The 19,493-nt window shown below is 40.7% G+C and overlaps 2 protein-coding genes across 5 annotated transcripts; one reads left to right on the forward strand and one right to left on the reverse strand.

Moving 5' to 3' along the window:
- Positions 1-3,364: 3,364 nt before the first annotated feature.
- On the forward strand, positions 3,365-13,271 carry LOC105052651 (peroxisome biogenesis protein 22). 4 transcript variants are annotated; one of them, XM_010933537.4, is made up of 9 exons: positions 3,370-3,709; positions 6,752-6,973; positions 7,061-7,108; positions 9,259-9,315; positions 9,396-9,497; positions 10,743-10,808; positions 11,760-11,861; positions 12,361-12,475; positions 12,993-13,271. In XM_010933537.4, the coding sequence occupies exons 1-8, from the start codon at positions 3,584-3,586 to the stop codon at positions 12,472-12,474; spliced, it is 837 nt and encodes a 278-aa protein (XP_010931839.1). In that variant the 5' UTR covers positions 3,370-3,583; the 3' UTR covers position 12,475; positions 12,993-13,271. The 4 variants fall into 4 exon arrangements, with proteins under 4 accessions (XP_010931844.1, XP_010931839.1, XP_010931841.1 ...); XM_073244308.1 differs by having other exon boundaries at positions 3,372-3,709; positions 12,361-12,470; XM_010933539.4 differs by lacking the exon at positions 10,743-10,808 and having other exon boundaries at positions 12,361-12,470.
- Positions 13,272-16,467: 3,196 nt separating this feature from the next.
- On the reverse strand, positions 16,468-19,444 carry LOC105052652 (thioredoxin-like protein CXXS1). Its single transcript, XM_010933544.4, has 3 exons — positions 19,159-19,444; positions 18,705-18,827; positions 16,468-16,801 (listed from the first exon to the last, which is right to left on the reverse strand). The coding sequence occupies exons 1-3, from the start codon at positions 19,273-19,275 to the stop codon at positions 16,643-16,645; spliced, it is 399 nt and encodes a 132-aa protein (XP_010931846.1). The 5' UTR covers positions 19,276-19,444; the 3' UTR covers positions 16,468-16,642.
- Positions 19,445-19,493: the final 49 nt, after the last annotated feature.

The raw sequence follows: 19,493 nt of genomic DNA on the forward strand, positions 1-19,493 counted from the left end.
GTGAGCCGGGAGACTTCCTCCTCGAGCCTAGCCTCACGGTCGACCGACAGCTTCAACTGGTCGACCAATGTCGCCTTCTCAGCCTCAACGATCTCGGCCCTTCTCTTTCAGGCCGCCCGAAAGTCACCGAATCTCCGATACCCAGCCTCCAGCTCGGACATATTGTAAATCAGCTATAGGCAGAAGGTCGGTTGTCAGAAAACTGGACTAATAGAAAATGATAATGAAGAGGAAAGAGGAGGAGCTCACCTGGATCATAGTCGGATAAAAAGAAGAAAGCATGTCAGACACCAGCCAACTCTTCATGATCTCCCGGTCGGTCGGGAGAATGGTCGCCTGGCACAACCTCCTGGCCAAATCATGGTTGGCCAGGGCCGACGCTCCTTCGAAAAGTTGAGCGTCGGATGATGCAGCGCGGCCGGCCAACCTTGTGTCATCGCCCGGTGCCATCGGAGCCTTCCCTCGTTCGGCTGCCCAGGCCCGAAAATCAGAGAGGGACGAGAAGCTCGAGCTCGATTGGGTCCCTCTTGAGGCCGCGACGCCCACCGCCACAGGTCGTTCAAGCTCACGTGTTTCGGCCCGAACCTCTTCCGTGGGTGGGGGGGCCGACGCTCCTTCGACTGCCCCCTCAACCGCCCCTTCCTCGGATGGTGCTTCGGGTGGCACCACTGGCACCGACAGGGCGATGACTGTTTCGTAACCCAATGCATGTTCAGTGTCGGGCTGCACTACCACCGTCGCAATGTCGGTCGACGATGCTATCTGAGGCCTTTTGGGAGGCCGCGAAGGTCTGGCCTCGGGTGCCGGTCTCTTCCTCGCCGCATGTTGCCGAATGTCGGTATCGATCAGCCTCACTCTCGGCGGCATCTCTGTAATTTTAACAAAGGGTCAGCACAAGTCCAAAGACGGACAGAAAAGACAAAGGATGACCGACAGATCGAGATGTACCTAAACGGGGAACCGAACTCAGGCCGGCATCGTACAGAGCTTGCTCGATGACGAGCTCCTTCTGCTTCGGCACCGACACATCCTTCAGTCGGTGAAAGTCCTCTCGGTCCCCATCCTCCATCCGACTGTTTTCGTTCGGTTGGGTCCGAGGGTCGCCCCAGCGGGAAGGGAACCCCCAAGGTCGCGAAAAGGAAGCAAAGAAAAATTGGTTCTTCCACCCGTGGATCGATGATGGAAGACCGATGATGAACGAAAGACCCTTCCGGAGATTGAAGAACCACCACCCTCGGGCTTTCAGATGGGGTCGAAGGACGAAGAATGCCCGGAAGAGAGAAATACGAGGAAAGATCGGCAAAAGCCGACACAGCAATGCAAAACTAATTATCAACTGGACTGAGTTCGACGCCAGCTGTGCCGAACAAAGCCCGTAGTAATCTAAGACATTCCGAACGAACTCCAGAATCGAAAAGCGAAGACCTGCCCGAAGGTCCTCGACATAGAAAGCCACCTGGCTCGAAGGTGGGTTGTTAACCCAACCCTCGGCCCCAGGGGTGAAGAGTTCGAACTGCTCCGGGACACCGTATTGCTCCCTGAGCTGTTCGACGTTCTACCCCGAAAGTGAAAAAGCCTTCACCTCCGGGGTCAATCGGGAATCGTCGGTCGGGGAACCCGACTGACTTCCTCGAGGAGAAGTCCTAGCCATAATGCTAGCCCCAGAAAGAAGAACAAAGAAAAAAATGGCAAAGAAGAAAGAAGGCAAAGAAACATGCACAGAAAGGAAAACTTCGAAAGGAGCTTTCAAAGGGAGAGCACGAAGACAACTACCTGGGACTGGGGGACAACTCGACAAAGCCTCAGCGCCAGGAGCAGATCTGCAGCAAAAGTGAAGTTTCGGATGTAAGTGGCCGCATATATATAAGGCCTTTCAACGGTCGAGATGAAAGCGCGTCGAATGAGGGCTTCTCGGATGCCGACATGTGGTAGCACCTGAGCCCTCTCTCAGTCCGACGGTTCGACGCACCTGCCCCCAGATCGAGCCACGTCGCCTCCATCCGCGTGAACAGTTCCAGCCCAATAGCTCCCTGACACGTGGCGCGTCTCGGGATTCACTAACCGACGGCGGTTCATGTTTCCAAGGAGACGGCGGTTCGTGTTCCCAAGGAGACGGCGGTTCGTGTTCCCAAGGAGACGACGATCCGCATTCCCAAGGAGACGGCAGTTCACGTTTCCAAAGGGACGTCTGACACCGGATCGCTCATTGGTACAGTCGCCAGAGTCAGAGTACGACGTGATGGATGACCACTCCTTTCGCCTGAAGCCGCCGCCCACGTGGAAATGCTGGCCAACACGACATCTGACTCAGGAGTGGGGGGGCAACTGTTGGGATATACCGACCGATCCCTCTACGCCGACTCTACCGACTGGACCGACCGACAGCTCCGACAATGACTGCCGATAATGGCTTTCGATGATATCCGATCGAAGGTATGTCGGCCGAACAAACTCATACTGTTCCCGACCGGCCAAGCGGCCGAGCCCAAATCACCGACCCGCCGTCGGGGGTGGTAGCCAACACCCGACTTCCGCTGGGTACCAGACCAGCCGATGATGCCCCTGGGTCATCACCCGACGTCTCGACAGTCGAATACTGACATATAGTCGGCCAGCCCACCCAAACGCCGTACAGCCGCTATGGGCAGTTGTCCTATCCAGGACATGTGGCATGACCGCCCTGGGGCATTGTCCTGTCAAGGACATAAATTGATCCCAGTGACTTGACAGCCCACGATGATTTGACAGTCCGCGGTGATTTGACAACTCCTCAATTGTCTGCACCATCAATGATGGGATCCTACCGCATTCTACTATAAAAAGGAGTAAGGCAACAGTATTGGTAAGTCTCAAGTCCTAAAGTTCCAAGTTTTAAGGTCCCAAAGGTTGGGCCTCAAGAAGCGCCTTTTAGCTCTTGAGCTCTCTTTCCCTCTCCCGTTAAGCCCCTGATTTTCCACTGTTGCCTAGGCTCCTCTCTGACTTGATCATCGGAGGGTCTCCACCGAAAGCATCTTCGATCTGTGTGGACTTTTTTTGTAGGTATATGACACCGATGATCGGATGATGAGAAGATTGGCCGCAACAGTTTTATTTCCTGCGGTTTAGCTTTCTCATACGTTGTTCCTTAAATGCATTTATCAAAAAAAAAATTGTTTACCAAAAAAAGAAAAGAAAAGAAAAGAAAAAAAAAGAAAAGAAAAGAGAACAGTCTTCCTCTTCCTGTGTGCACGTGTCAAACTATTGTCCGCTAGCAATAACAAGTCACATAGATTATCCACGGAACCCCTTGACTCTATCCGTACAGGCGTCCACAACTCTTTGGTTGGTCCATTTTGGGGTCCGCATAATAATCAATTCTAGACAGTGCTTTATTGCATCAATTTTCCGGTGGAAGGTTGTAATTTTCTCCTCTCCAGGTCTAACCTGCTGACCAGCGCTGTCCGAGAATCACATCTCGTCCAAGTCTGAATCCAAAGCGCTTTCCACTTTTAGGGTTTCCTGAGAGGAATTCGGCGACGGAAATGGCCGATTCGAGAATCCTAGGGTTTCTCTGAGACGCTATCGGTGGTCTCACCTTTTTCCGATGGCGGAATCGGTCTCCTCCGCAGCAAAGACGGCCAAGGAGGAGGAGCTGGCCGATCTGATCCAGCGGTTCATGGCGTCGCTCGCGGAGCTCTCCGAACGCCTCCCCTTCACTGTCGATCGTCAGGTTCTCAATTCGTCTGCCTTGTTCACCTGGACTAAAAGTGCTTGCTTTGATTTGTGTTTCTTCATAGGTTCTACCGTTCTGTTTGTGTTGTATGATCTGGCTTGTGGGTGTTGCTAATATAAAGTGGAATTGGTAATTGGTTAGGGTTTTCTGGACGTTGTTAAATTGTTTGTCCTTTGTGGGGTTAAAGGGTACTTTCAGATTTTGTCAAAAATGGTGATTTTTGATGCTGATGAGGTAGTTTGATAGCCAAGGTTCAATTTTTTTTGGTGTAAGATGACTTTTCTTTTAGATTTTTGCCATGCTTCTACTCCGTATATGGTTGCTGAGAATGTCAAGGAAATATCAACTTTTCACTGATGCAAAAGGAAGAAGAAGAAGAAGAAGAAGAAGAAGAACTTTTCTATTGTTTGGTGACACGGAGAAAATCAAAGAGAAAGAGGGAAAATTTTATCCTTTGGTTTTGCAGAGGGGGTAATGAATCGAGTGGTTTTGCTTTATCTGATCCAGATCTCCAGAGAGATACAACCCTTTGATTTCTTCTCACAGTTTCAACCTTTTGGTGAGGAAAATTTTAGCATAGTTAAAGAATATTTCTACGCTATATATTCTCTTGAAAATTTTCTCCATTTCACCACCAAACATTGGAAAACAAGATTCCCCTCTAAGACAATTTCTTCTCTCACTTTATTAGAAATGAAGCAAAGTTAATTTATCACGAAAATAAGTTAAATTGTTCCTTATCTCAATGGTTATGTAGATAAAGAAGGAAAAAGAATAATGCTGCAAGGGGAAGGAAAACCTGCTAGCAACAAATAATACAGCTTCTAGAACAGTATGAAGGAGGGGCCGTATGTCCACTTGGGCCTACATGTGTATGGCAGGCCAACATGTCATAGTGTAGCATATTATATTGTGCTATATATCAGCATGCACCAACACAAGAACAAACATCTACATTATTCGTATATTGTATGGTATACACAGATATATGCTAAATTAACCATAAAGATATGCACTTGCTCATACTAAACCTAGATTATTTTGGATTGCATCCCATTAAATTAATACTACCAGTTTTAATTAAGTTGGAAAACATATCATTGTGGGTTAATCTTACCTAAATTGATTTCAAATAATCTTGAAAAGACCACCCATGAGTTACAAGAATTGTTTATACCTAAATGAAGGATACATCCAGAAGATCAGAAATTAAAGAACATATGAAAAGTTGTCTCGCCTTTCCATAAATTATAGAAGACCAATATTAGTTACAGTCCTTCTTAGCCTCCTAATAATGTATGTCATTCAATGATGGTGGGCTACTACATGCTTGCATACATAAGTATGTATCGCATACATATGAATGTACATAATAAGTAACCTTCATTGTCACTCTCTATAGATCTAGTGGCAATAGATTGAGACTTTCCATCATACTGCACTAGCCTGGTATGGCCTGATACACCTTAAATTGATAGATATTAGCAAGTCTTGTACCTTACTTTGTGGCTAATGTGCATATATACAATTATACATCATAAGATGCCAAAAATATTATCTGGAATCTTTGGTTTATCCTAAAGTATGATGTTTTAGAATGGGCCCACTAGAAGAACGTCTTAAATATTAGAAGGATCTAACATTCAGACATATATTTGCCCTTGACATTCATACCCAAGTCCATGTAAATATTTGTACCTAAGACAATCTGGTAAACCACATAAGGAACTTATCTATGAAGATAATCAACAAAAATGATATTCCGATTCTCTCCATTTCGAGGAAGTTTGTTGAAATTCTTCTATTTGTTTCATTCCATGCAACCGACCAAATTGCATTGGCTATCCTTTGTATCATGTTCACCTATTTATTGAAAGAAGAGTTTACTTGTGTAATTGGGAAAGTTGTGGATGCCTCTAGATGTGTCCCATTTGATATATGTATGCATGAATACCTTATGAAATGGGCTGTGAGATTAGTGTCCATTCAATAATGAAGCAAAAAATGCATTACCTAGTAGTCTCTTTTCAAAGTGAAAGAGAAAAAAATTGCTATTCTATTCTTCCTAATACATTCTTGCACTCTCCATCAGAACAGAAACTTCTCAATTTCATTTTTATTGATGAAGTTGGAGCCTACCAGAATGATGAAATCATAGAAAAAAAATCTGTGGGAAGTCATTATTTTGATTTAAAATTCTTAAATATAAACTGTTACTGTGCAAAATTCATGCTGTAATTTCTAGTATTTTTCTCCAAAATTTACTGTAATATGTTAGGCACCAAAATAATCTCTGCCTTCCATTTTAATTTCTTTAGCCAGCCTGCCAACGTTGAATTTCATAATCATCATTGAAGAAGAGTCCCACCTCCCACATCTCTGGAACTCATTGGCAAATGGAGGATATAGCTGATTGAGGATCCTTTTTTGGTGTTTAGATTTGACTAAGAAACCCGCCTTCCCAAAACTCATTTTGAAATGGAGAATATAGTTTTATGATCTTGCTCTAATGATGTAGCTCCACTGATCTTTCTTTACTTTGTCTCTCAGCTGCCTTGAACATTTTCAGGAAGAGCTAAATTCATTAACTTCAGTATTTCACCACCTAATCATCTTGCCTCTTGACTTTAGTCATCTTACTCTAATGATACGAGAAAAGTCATTTGCTATTTTAGTATCTGTATGAATGCTGAAAATCTCAGTACTAATCAAATCTAGACTGCAGAGAATGGTAGGTCTGGATAAATTTGGGTATAGTATTTTCTTTTTATAATTTTCCACTGTTCATATGCAGAATGATATGGTCTTTATGTAGGTTACTTTGGATCGATGTTCAAAATTCTGAAGTTATTTATATAATTTTTAGATGCATAAAGTTGCATTTTGGGTTGTCCAACACTTATGGATGTCTTTTTCATTTTTGTGGATTTTAAATTATGTATGGTAACATTATGTTCACTGAGCTTACGTGTAATCTTTCTGATAAAAATGTCTTCATATCAAATCTTGAGTTGTATTTAATTTTTTTATTCTTTTCAGAAACTTCGATCTATCACAACACTTGCTGCTTTTGCCATTGCACTTGTTTTTGCCTGGAAGCTTTTGAGAGCTCCTACAGATCAACAAAGAAGGCAACGCAGACGCCATGGCTCAAATGGCCTTCCTAATGCCAGAGCACCTGTGCCATCTTCTGAACTTTGCTCATCCTCTGCAGATTCAAGAGTGCAAGATGTAGTTGATGAGTTCTTCCAGCCAGTGAAGGTGTTTGTTATTATTCTTTCATTTTAACCTACCTCATGCTTACTTGCAGCTGACTAAAGTTTATATGTGGTGGTTTTGTCTCTACAGCTCACTCTGGAGCAAGTTGTGAGGCATAAATTGAGTGAAGGAAGAAAGGTACTTGGTGTTTCTAAAACTTTCACTTTATAAGCTCCTTTCTCCAACAAACTTGCTAAATCTTTTCTCTATCATGTAGCTTAGAGTGATTTGCATAGTTGTTTTGTTAAATTTGTGAAAATTCATGTTTGTTTCTTTACTATAAAAAAAGCGAAGCATGTTGCAAACAGTTGATATAAATATCTGTATTTTGTTTTCTGTATGCATGTCAAACTTATATGCAAATCAGTGAAAAATGTGAGTACAAAGCAATGCAATTTTAATTTTTTGACTCCTGCAGCAAGATTTGCAAATCCTGCCAAGTGATTGACAAATTTCAGGAATTTCGAATTTGGGAGTCTTATTCATAATATAAATTCTGGCCCTACTTTATTCATCTAAACTAATGTGCATAATCTAAGGCAAATTTTAAGCATTCTTAAGAATATACAAATTGTCACTAGTACCGAACTTTCTCCTTGAAAAAGAATTTCCTCCAACTCTATCTGCTCCATAAATTTCTTTGAACTTATAATAATTTAATTTTTCTCATTGTTAATGGATGTGGAGTTACAAGGTAGAAATAAGTTGACAAGGATGGGATGGATGGAAGGCTAGCCTTGATCGGACCTTATATAAGAGGGGGCTGGTATTCTCAGTACTTTTACCTAATTGCAGTTAGTCAAAAGTTCTTGTATAGTTGAGAAGGTCACTTTGATAAGTTGAAGGTACTTGAAAGGAAACAAAGAATGTGCCATAGGATTATATCGTAGAAATGAACAAGATTGCATAGAGTGGCGGGCAGTTTATGGGAAACATATGGTCCCTTCATTCTAACTCTTAAAGTTAATTATTCCTTTGAGGTGCTAAAATGGAAATTTTAGTTCTTCTGGTAAGATTCTTCGGTGGTTAATTTAGGTGAATATATGATTGCAGATAGTAAACAAAGAAATAAGAGTGAGGTATTTTCAAGGAGTTGGTAGCTAATCATGGGGCATTGAGTGTTTGCACAATTTGGTGTAGCTAGTGGGTCTTTGGCCATGGTTTCTGACATACACCAAGATACTTGATGTCTTGAATGAGTGGTTGTTGGAGTAATGTCATTGACTCATGGTTTTAAAAACCTTCAAAATGGGATGGTACAACCAAAACCGTACCGTTCTAGCATGAAACTGGCACTCGTATGGGTGCGAGGATGCCAAAACAGCTGTACCGGTATATACCAGTCTCTACCAATCCGCATCTATGCATCCCAGCAGTGTTGTTCCTGACCATACTAGTTGATACTGATGGTTTTTCAATTTTTTGGACAATGTTAGTGTCGATACAGTATCGGTACTGTACGGATACCATAGTGTTCCAATGGAAAGGTGGTATGCATTTCCTTTTCCTATAATGGTTTTTCCACTGCATGGTGGTGGCACCTAGGCAGGTTGCCATTATGTTAGTGGGGAAGGAAAGCATTTCCAATATATGATTGGCATGACATTATGGCTATGAGGTGGTGATGAATGATGGGTGGTGAGATTTGGGCAGAGTGCTTTTGATCTACACTGCAAAAAAGTGAAAGACTAGGTGGAGAATTTTGCAGTTTTCTACAAATTGAAGAATAAAAACTAGGGGCGTGTCAGTTTTCCATTTGATTCACAGATCTCTTCTTCAAATCTTTCTTCAAGGCTATTGCTGAGTTTATTGACATGCACTCATTGGACAAACAAAAGCCTTCAAAAAACTAGCCTACAGAACTTGCAATAAGCCAGGCAACATTGTGAGGCACATGCTGCTGCTTATAGGTGTTATGTTGATTTTGAAAGGAACCTAGTGGTATATCATTGCAATTGTCTCTATCCAGCAAATATGACATGTCTAAATAAAATGGCTCCAGCTTTGAGCCAGACTTGTTTATATCATTTTTCAACCTACAGTTCATTACTTGTAATATACTCCTCCAACATGCTAGATGCGTATTTTGAGTGATGAAGTGTCTCTTTAGGTTGATCATACAATATGTTCATCTACAATTGAAGTGACCTAATGCTGATGTTGCAACATACATTAACATTGATGGACAAAATAAATTTACTTTTGACTCATTATCAAGTTATATTATTATTTATTATTGCTTGATGCACATATCATGCTTATACCAGTGTCAAATTAACCAATACTAGGTCACCTGCCGGTTACTTGGTGTAATTCTTGAGGAAACAACTCCAGAAGAGCTTCAGGTTAGCTAATACGCCTCTGTCTTCTCTTTCTTCAATTACAAAAGTCAACTAATTAATGATATTCTTGTTTGTTGTGGCAGGGACATGCAACTGTGAAGTCATCTGTGTTGGAAGTGCTTTTGGAGATCACAAAATTCTGTGATGTTTATCTCATGGAAAGAATTCTTGATGATGAAAGTGGGGTGTGTGCTTGACTTGTTAACTTGTTATAGTGATATCCTTTTCCGAGGATTTATGTCTTGCCTTTAATAAAATAGAATTTATCTATGCTGGCATTGTACACTGAAGCTTTTCAAATTACTATCTTTAATATAAATATTTCTGGGTATTATAATTTCATCCTAGGTGGTAACTTAAAACACTTGAGAAGTTGCTTCTTTGCTTGTAGGGCTGCTTCCAGATGGGCTTGGGTCAAGCCATCCCAATTCCCAAGCTCAAAATAAATGGAGATGTTTATGCTCAGGCCCTTAAAAGGATAAGGTTTGAAGTCAGTCTGGCCAGGCCTTCTTGGCCTGCAGGGAAGATGGGTGAGGGGGTGCAGACAGCAAGAGAGATGGAGAGGGAATGAGTTTGGTCATTGTTATCCCAAGCCTGGCCTTTATTCAACCGAGGCCTACATTTTAATTCCTGGCCAGAGTTCACTCCAGAACCCATTTTGTCTTGGCTTCAACCCAGTTCAATGGATCTTGGGCTGGTGCAGGCCCATTAGCGGTGCTTTCGCATGCCAATGAAGATACAAATACCTTACACCATATCTGATCTAATTTCTGTTTTAACTTGAACTTTTGAGCCCCTTTAGTTTCCAAATAGTTTTGCTTTCTTATGAGGTAACTTGTGGGACATAAAGAAATTGTCAGAAAGAGACTTGTTCCCACTCATAACTTTCCTTGTAAACTTTATAGTTAACCTATATATTCATTCACCTTAGATTATTCTAGGCCCATCTTCCACTATGGTGATACATCTAAAACTTTCTGGAGCTAGGCTAAGAAGCAGGAAAGAAGTTATCCTTTTCTTTTATTAAATTACTTGTACCCAGAAACTTGTGCAGACACAACTGCATCTGGGAATCCTTTTTGTCCGCGTGCACTTTTATTTAGCTTGCACTCACTTGTGCAACATGGTTGTCATATTATTTCTTTAATATAAATTTTTTATAGTTTTTTAAACTCAAATGGTTTTTGTGAGGTTCATAGAGCAGTATCTGGATATAGTAGTGTTATTTTTACTGAATTAACTTTTAGAAAGAAAGCAAGGAATGAGAACTTCAATACAATCTTGTTGCAGACTTGTAGGTAAGGAAATAAGGAATGAGTATTTTAGCATCTTACTGCAGCCTTGTAGGCAGCATAAGGTTTATGTAGATAGAGTGTCAGTCATGGTTAGGTAAATTTGGTTGGTTTATTGACACAAAAATGGTGGTGCAGGAAAAAGTTCTTTCGGCATTGAATGATGCTGGGGTTTTCACCACTAATGGTTTGGTAAGAGATAAGGTAGGACTACTTGTTCCTTGCATTTATTTGGTTGAATTTATGGAAAGAACATCTGTTGTTAAATGTGCTAATTTCTTGAGATCATACTTACATGATTATACTGAGCTTGTGGAAACACCTCGTGCTCTCTCTATCACACACGCAGACACACATGCACACACAAGCACTCATGCACCCACCTAGCCCTACACATACACCCACATCCACACTAGAACTCACATCTTGTTTTTTAATCTTGGGAAACTTATAAAGCTTAATGCTAAGGTCAAATGCTCTCTCTCTCTCTCTCTCTCTCTTGCGCGCGCGCGCATGCTGGAACATGTTGTTCTGCACCCAAATAGTCTTTAAAAGACTGAAGGTGCAGGCTATGATGGTCGCACTGCATGTTGCCCCACAGCCAGAATGGACAACAATGTTTGAGCTGCTGCCTGGGTTGCACCAATCCATACTTTTGGGGTGTGTAGATGGCAGCATTTTCTGGAGAATTGAACAAAGGAAAGAAGAAAAAGGGTTCTTCCAGGATCATTGATGTTTCCATTTCATAACATCATCTTCAAACTTCGAAGTCTCACCACCAGCATAACTATGTCATAAGGATAAGAAAGGAAGTCGGCTTTTATGTAGTGGTAAGAAAGGAAGTCGACTTCCATTTGGACAAAAATGTCATAATCAAACTATAGTAAAAATTTGAGATGCTATATTTTTATTGTTATCTCACAGAATATGTCCCACTACTGTAACTAATTCCATACAACCATACATACTTGTCTAGCACTTTTTAGTTTGTTTCTTTATCACTAACTAATCAAATTGTAGTTAAAAAAAAAATAGAGATGCTATTTTTATTATATCTCACAACATATGTCCCACTGCTGCACTAATTCCTTGTACACTTCTCTATCACTTTAGTTTGTTCCTTTATCACTATCTAATTATGTGTCAAACCTGCAGGTTCTATTTTGTAGCACAGAGAATGGGCGCATTTCTTTTGTTCGACAACTGGAGCCAGATTGGCATATTGATACCAATCCTGAAATTATACACCAGTTAGCTGTAAGTCACCAACTAGTTTACGACTTTTTCCTGAATGAATGACAATGTGCTTTGCTATCTAACACTACTTCCCGATGGCTTCACTGAATCACTTGTTTCTGATATATGGTTGTGTACACATTTGTTTGTCCTTGATATCCTGATTAGCATATTAAATTTTTTAACCATGTGTATATCATGATACCATTACATCTGCTCAAACTTCTCTTGAATGATTGTTAAAGGAAAGTGGTTATTGATATGTTGCATGGCAAGTATTTTGTTAGTATTGCACAAGTTTCCTTGTAAGAAAGACGTTAAAAATATCTTAACAAAATTTAGTTGATACTTGATATCAGCCGTTAAATAACTTGTATTCTTTTCCTTCTGAATTCCTCAGCCTTTATTTGCTAAATGAAAATCTGTGGTTCTTTTTGAGGGATCCATTATGTGCTTTTTCTTGCTGTAGCCAAAGTACATTCCCCCCCCCACAGACAAATAACACGTTTTCTGTCTCCAGAGGTTTATTAAGTATGAACTCCATGTTACGCCTAATAGACCAGAACGCACAGCTTCTAACGTGTTCAGCTCTGAGAGTTTGGAGCAGTTCTTTGGAGATCCAGTTCGAAGGTAATGTGAGTCTTCAGTAATCAACTATGGCTTATCTTTTCATGTTCTATGTTGGTTTCTTTTTAATTCAAGCTTTTTTCTATGCACTCAGAAGCTCAAATTATCCAAACATTTTCAGTAAAATACTAATGAGATTTACAAATTAGTTAATCAATAGCCTTTTACTGATTTTTTGTCTCCAGTAATTTTATCCTAGGAATTGTCTGTGCGCTCTTAATTACACTATAAATAAATTGTTTTTTTGAAAAAAAAATGCAAGCAATTGCAGTTTTATTCAGTATTGTGACTATCTATCTAGATGTGGCTACAAATCTTTATCCTTTAATTTGTCTCTGCAACTCTTTATCCACTATAATCCGCTTCTCGGGAAATAATTATTGAATGAATGTACATTTGAGCAGATGATTCGGCAGGACTGCTGTTAATCCATAGAAAAACTATTTCCAGAGGCAGTTGCTTAGTAGCACCAATTATTATTCTAAGGGGGGCCCTGATTATTCTGTTATTGGCTTTTTTATGCAGATAAAATGCGCTATCGAATTTTCTCCGGTACTTTCAAGTTATGCTGTTGTCTAGCTGCATATTATGTCCGGATTGTTCATTGAATGGCTCTCCCCTTTTATTATTTTATTGAAACTATGTTCAATGTTATGTGTACATTTAGCAGTGAGAGGGATACACTACCATGTTGATCATGATCCAGTTCAATGCTGCACCAACCATTTTCCATGGCTTGTATAATCAAATTGACAGCGGTGGCTTCTGTTGTATGTTGTCAATGCAAATAGGTCCATTTATTGATGCCTCTCTTTGTCGAAGGGCTGAGAATTTATCTCGGTTGCTTACCTGGAAGATGATGGTGGCTGCTGGTTGTCTGGGGTGACATGTCTTTGTGTGGTACTGTAGTGGCATGAAGTCTATCAGATTGAGTATACCATAGTTTTATTGGACTGGTGATCTAAGTTTAAGCCACTTTACATGCATGGCTTGATGGTGATGTCTCATTGCCCTGGTAGTCCAAATTCTCTGGTGAAAAAAAAAAAAAAAAATACTGTTTGTTAAAACAAGGAATTGCAGAAATTTGTTAAAAGCTTACTCTAAAACCTAGCTTATGTAGCTTTAGAAGAAAAGTTGTATGACTTGAGTTTGCAAAAAAAATGGGAAATAAAGATTGGAAAAAATTACCTGTTGGTGCGCTAGCATGGCAGGCAAAGGGTATTTCTATCCAATTGGCCAAAAAAAAAAAAAAAAAGGTTTCATTCACGTAAAAGGAAAGTAATTGAATGATACAAATATTTAAGCGAAGTGTTTCTCCTTTTTCTATGATTTTCCTTTTTTTTTGGGTTTTTGGGGGGGGGTGGTGTGGAAGGAATACAAGCCGGTTTTGTTTGACATTTTTTGGCAAAATCTCGAGACACAATAATAAGAATAATAAAATGAAGAAATTAGCTTAATGGACTGTTGTGGGATGGTGCTTTTCGGCTTAGCCGAGTTGGTAGAAGTCCAATGCGACTTGTGCATATTGTGTATTTGGGTTGTAGAATAGCTTTGGTTGTGACTGCAAGAATTCCATTTGAAAGAAGAATAGGACACCAGAATTGCCGAGTTATATACATGGGTTCATCTATAAGCTAGGCGTTCAAGCACTTTGAAACTAAAATTAAAAGCTCTATTAAGAGATACATGATGGAACAAAAAATTAAATTAAACAAAAGAAAAATTCCTTAGAAGATATGGTATTTTTCCTTGGTCACGGTTTTTATGAACATGTACCTTATTCCATTAGCTCGACGGAGTTTAGATTATGTGGTTTACCCCCATTAGCTCAAATAACTAAAGACTTGACGAGAGAATAATACTTCCTAGGTTTTGGTGGAGCAGCTGGTGTTCAGATACAGCATAAGAAATGTGGACATAGGTGGTGCATGGCGGCCAATCTCCGTGTTTAATTGCCATTGTTGAGTTTGGAGCGGCCTGCCGGTGATAAGCCGGAGGAAGGAGTTAGATATAACTCACACTCGGTTCCAAGTTCATTAGCCAACAAAGTGTACCTAATTGCTCTCGGTGCAACTCGGGTGCAATGGAGATCCATCTAAGACTGGTTAATATGTTGGCAAACTTTGCATCATCCTGACCACCCAAATTCGTAAAACTAGCATAACGCTCATGTTATAGATAGATTATGCCAAGTTCCGGCACAAATTTATCAGAAAAGAGGTATCCAATCAGTTCCAAAATCATATCAGATCCAAAGAACATAAAACTAGTTGCCCTTCATTAGCAATGCCAACATGCTCCCAGAGAAGCACAGCGTCTCACACAATAGACAAACCAAAAATAGCCAACGATCTATCCAGCAGATATGCTGTTGAGAGAACTATCACAGAAGGAGTCCAGCTATCAAAAATTAAGAATGTACTCCTCACATTGTAAGATAAAAGAAATGATCTGCTTCTCCAATTTACATGCACCATCCACTATCTCGCTCGCAAAGGAAGACAAAATGAAACGAAATGCAAATGCTAACACAAACTAAAGGAGAAACAAATACCTAAAGAGAGATAAAAGAATAGCTGAACCATCATGAGTCTGTGAGGTGGGCTGGAGGTCCAACCAACTACAAATAAAAGGCTGGGTGGGCCTCTACGAGTGGACCGGGCCAAGGGTGGCCGAGATGGGGCTGGGTGGGCTGAGGAGCGGCGGGAATGCCGTCGAGGTGGTGGGGGTGGTGGAGGCGGTGGGATTGGTGGTGGCGGGGTTGGTGGCGGCGGGGGGATTGATGGTGGAGGTGGTGGGGGTGGTGGGGTTGGTGGTGGCGGGGGGATTGGTGGTGGTGGTGGTAAGGGTGGGGATGGGGGCGGGGGCGGTGTTGGCCGGGATGGGGTCGGGGAAGATGGGGTGGCAGGCGCTGTTGGACTGGCATGGACGGACCTCTTTGTGAGCCCAGCCGTGGCGGAGGAGGCCGAAGCCCAGGATGAGTCCGCCCACGGCCATCACCCCGACCGCAAAGAAGAAGATCTTGGTGGCCTTCCCAACGTAACACATTCCTTCTTCTCTCTCTTCTTGAGATGTTTGGATGGAAGACAGTGAGAAGAAGATGGGGATGGGTAGAGATGGGGGAATGGGACAGTTGGGCTCCTTTGTTTTGTTTTGTTTTGTTTTGTTTTTGCTTTTGGATGTTGGTCCACCGATCTCTATGGTTTCACGTGAAAGCCTAAGTAAGAGGGTGGATGGGTAAAAGAAAGAAGAATATAATAAAAAAAGAGAGAAGAGAAGATGTTGCTAATTGACCTTTTATAACTTCATCAAGTGCACCCTCCTCGCTTGCATGTGGGGCTATGGGAAGAAGGTGGGTAGCACCTAAGAAGGCTGTTATAAAAGAAAAAGAGAGATGCACGCTGCCTTAACGAAAAGATGGGATTCTTGACACCCGTGACATGCCCGGACTCGAGAATAAGTCGATATGGGAGCATGTAAGTTCATTAGTCAATCGAAAGAAGTTGTTTTAACGCTGGTGTCGGACCGAGTTGGATCATGTAGGATGATCTAAACTAATCAGAAGATCCGAATGGCAAAAATTTGATCCAAAATCTGTTCGGACTCTGGTCCTACTTTGACTTGTAGGATCTACAGGTTGGATTCGCGTGTAATACGACCCATATATACCATGTGCATCAGCTATAGATTTTATGTTATGGATCCCATTTTAATGTGTATTTGTGCTGATTTTATTTACTGGCAATCGAGGGAGTGAGGAACTTCCCTTGGTTTTATTAAAAAAAGATTAAGAATGTGATACGTGGATGGGAGTGTTGGAATGAATTTGATCTGGTCGAAAAGCAAGTTCAGTAAAGTTTTTGAGACCTTAAAAACGGTCAAATAATTTCCTCGCATCCCTAAATTTCCCACCTCAGTTGGATTTATCAGTTAAATGCTTGGATTTGTAAGCCATGATTGTTTATTGTTATGCTCCAGCAATTCAGTCAGTCCTCTAATCTGTTGCCAAATTCTTCCTTTTCTGAGCAATAAAAAGTTTTATAGTTGATCCATAATTATACAACCCTCACATAGTTTACAGTCTATTTACAAATACTTGACATTTTCCACAAACAACAAAGACAACCATATGATTTTTTTTTTCTCATCACCCCTCGTTGTGACAACCTGCAGAACTACTCCAAGGTGCTTGTAGTGCTAAGGGAATGCACAAAAGCATCTATCCTTTTCTTCATCTCTTCTGGATTTGCTCCAACAATCTTAGTGATCACTGCTCCATCCCTCATCAGCACAAAGGTAGGCATTGCCTTCACCCCCATTTTAGAAGCAACACCCTGTTTATATACCACCAAAGACACCAATTCACTACATCTGTATTACAACAAGTTTATTGCTTGTATCGAAGGGAAAAGCTTAGAAAATTGTAGATGAAAAGGACTAATAGTCCATAGAAAAGTTCTAAAAGACTTAATAGCATATCCATGAGTTTGGCGCGGTAAACAATTCAAATTGGAAAAAAAAAAAAAAGAAGAAAAATTAAGCATTCCAGACATAAAAAGAGTATACTATGTGGGAGTGATAAGGGTGGGAATCAGGTGGATCAGGCCGAGTTGGATATCAACACTGCCAATCTGAGGACCTGAGATCTCTACCTAGAACCTAACCACCTCTGACCCAAAGGTAACCCAGTCTCAATATTCTGAGCTCGGGTTCAAAATTGGGTTGGATTGAGTTGGATCGGATGAAGTTGGAGGCCAACACAATCAACTTGACAACCTGAGATCTCTACCTAGAACCTCACCCACCTCTAATCCAAACATAACTCTGTCTCAATTTTCTGAGCTTGGGTTCAAATTAAATCAAGTTGGCTTGCCCAAGTCTAGTCAGGTTGGGGAGGTAGGATTAGACAACTAGTTTATTCAACTCCTCCAATGCTATATTAATAACATCAAAAAATAAAACCAAATAAGCTACGGATAGCCATATGTGATTATAAGTGGAATTCCAATTTTACATAGTTAACGAATACTCACAAGATCTTGGAAAATGAAGTGAATCTAATACGTGCGTATTATGTATCGATATGTTTAGCTTGTCCTGATTTTTTCTTTTTTTTTTTAATTCTCTTGAACTGTTCAGGATTTGGAACCTCTTCGGATCTTTTGTTATTTTGTTTGTTTCTCTTACTTCTTTTTCAGCTCTGACCCTATAATATATTCATTTGAACAAAAACTTTTCAGATGGCCAAGCCTCCTCAATTAACCAAAAAAAAGAAGAAAAAAAAAAATCTAACCTAGGTTGTGCCTAAATCTATCCAAACCTAGTGCAATTTCAAGCTCGACTCAATTTTCCTCCCTACAAACGATACAAATTTTTAAAACAAAGATCAAAAGATACCTATAGATATATATCTATATACAGCAAGAAAGTTGTCGGTATACTTCTAATTGTCCATGAACCAAACGAAGCATGGGAGAGACAGAGAACATAAATTTGTACAAAAGTGGCATAGAACATCATCAATTTTATTAATCCGTACGAATAGTGTATAAATATCTTGTACATAACTTGTAATATTCAGGAAGTAAGTAATAGTTCTAGATCATTCAATCACGCAAGAAAAGTGCAGAGGACCATCCAAACAAAGAATTACATATAATTGTTACCCAAAAAAAAATTTTACGTATAATTTAAAAATGTTCTAATAATTGAGACATATTGCAGTTCTTATGCGCGTTAATTCATCACATGAAGCAAGAATATCCCAAGGAAAATGCTTCAGTGATCCGAATGAATGTGATAAGACAACAGAAGAGCTGGACCTCCCAACTACTTCTTTACCATGAGAAACACAAAATGGTGGCATGCATCAATAATTGAACACGTAATTGTGGTCCTGGCAACAGTTCTCACACCTGACCGTATGACAAGACGCGACACCTCTTCGTAACTCAATCACCAAGGTGGGTCCTACCATGAGAAGGATGCCACTATTGAAGCACTAGCAAGCAGGAGGACCTATTCTTTCAATTAACCGGTTAAGGTAGTGCACAAAATTGATCAAACATGGTAGCAAATAAAACTGTACTAATAATAGATCCATCAATATAGAATTCTCGATCTTTTTTCCATTTTTTTTTTAAGGAACGTAAATCTAATCTTCTAAAGATGTTTTTTTTTCCTAATTTGTTAATTAACATCATTGTTTTGAAAATGGAGGTGGAGAAAAAAAGGTACCTTGAGTTCGTCAACATCTACCAAGAGAAACACAATATCCTGGTAAGTTCTGGCCAGTTCCTCAAAGTAGGAATTCATGGCAAGAGATGGGACACACCATGAAGCACTGAAGTGGACAAAAACCTGCAAAAATAATTTGGAATGATCTAATTAGTAGAAAGTACATATATTCTTAGTTTTATTGTTTTACAATAGTGAGAAAATCTACCAAACTTCAACTGGCTTCTTCCATTCAACCAAAGATAAGACTCCATCTATATACTTCTGCTAGTCCTCTTACCTGTTCTCCGAAAACTTATCCTCTCTCTCTCTCTCCTCTTCTCTGAGAGAACTAGAGACAACTTATCTTTCGCCAATCCTTCATAAAAGTACATGGCTAACCCCAACTTATTCTATTAGAGAGATTAGGATCCACACAAACACAAGGAAAAGTGAAGGGGATGGAGGTTCTTACAGGGCTGCCTCGGCTGTTGGCTTGGGAGATGAAGAGGTCCCATGATTCCTCCGAGTCCACCTTCACAACCCTGGACTTCTCTCTCTGTTGCTGCTGTTCCATGACCACATCACCCATCGGTTCTTCCCCTCACCCCACCGGCTGCCTTTTTAGTGGAGGTTTCCAATGATGATGCCAGCCGTGTAATGGTGGACGAGAACGAAAAAAAAAAACAAAAGAAAGGAGATGATTAAAAGAGAGGGGGGCCATTGGGCCAACTAAAAAAAAAGGTGTGGGGCTCCTGTCCCCTGCTTTTAGATATCTGAAAGCCTTGAGCCATATCCACGAAGAGATAA

The sequence above is a fragment of the Elaeis guineensis genome, chromosome 10 (assembly GCF_000442705.2).
Source record: "Elaeis guineensis isolate ETL-2024a chromosome 10, EG11, whole genome shotgun sequence".
Classification (NCBI taxonomy): Eukaryota; Viridiplantae; Streptophyta; class Magnoliopsida; order Arecales; family Arecaceae; genus Elaeis; species Elaeis guineensis.

What these genes read in the sequence shown, in the direction of transcription:
- LOC105052651 (XM_010933537.4), top strand. Translation starts at nt 3,584, where the DNA reads ATGGCGGAATCGGTCTCCTCCGCAGCAAAGACGGCCAAGGAGGAGGAG. An exon ending in CCTTCACTGTCGATCGTCAG is followed by an intron (nt 3,710 to 6,751) that starts GTTCTCAATTCG and finishes TATTCTTTTCAG; the next exon opens with AAACTTCGATCTATCACAAC. An exon ending in CAACTCCAGAAGAGCTTCAG is followed by an intron (nt 9,316 to 9,395) that starts GTTAGCTAATAC and finishes TTGTTGTGGCAG; the next exon opens with GGACATGCAACTGTGAAGTC.
- LOC105052652 (XM_010933544.4), bottom strand. Translation starts at nt 19,275, where the DNA reads ATGGGTGATGTGGTCATGGAACAGCAGCAACAGAGAGAGAAGTCCAGG. An exon ending in CCAACAGCCGAGGCAGCCCT is followed by an intron (nt 18,828 to 19,158) that starts GTAAGAACCTCC and finishes TTATTTTTGCAG; the next exon opens with GTTTTTGTCCACTTCAGTGC. An exon ending in TAGATGTTGACGAACTCAAG is followed by an intron (nt 16,802 to 18,704) that starts GTACCTTTTTTT and finishes GTATATAAACAG; the next exon opens with GGTGTTGCTTCTAAAATGGG.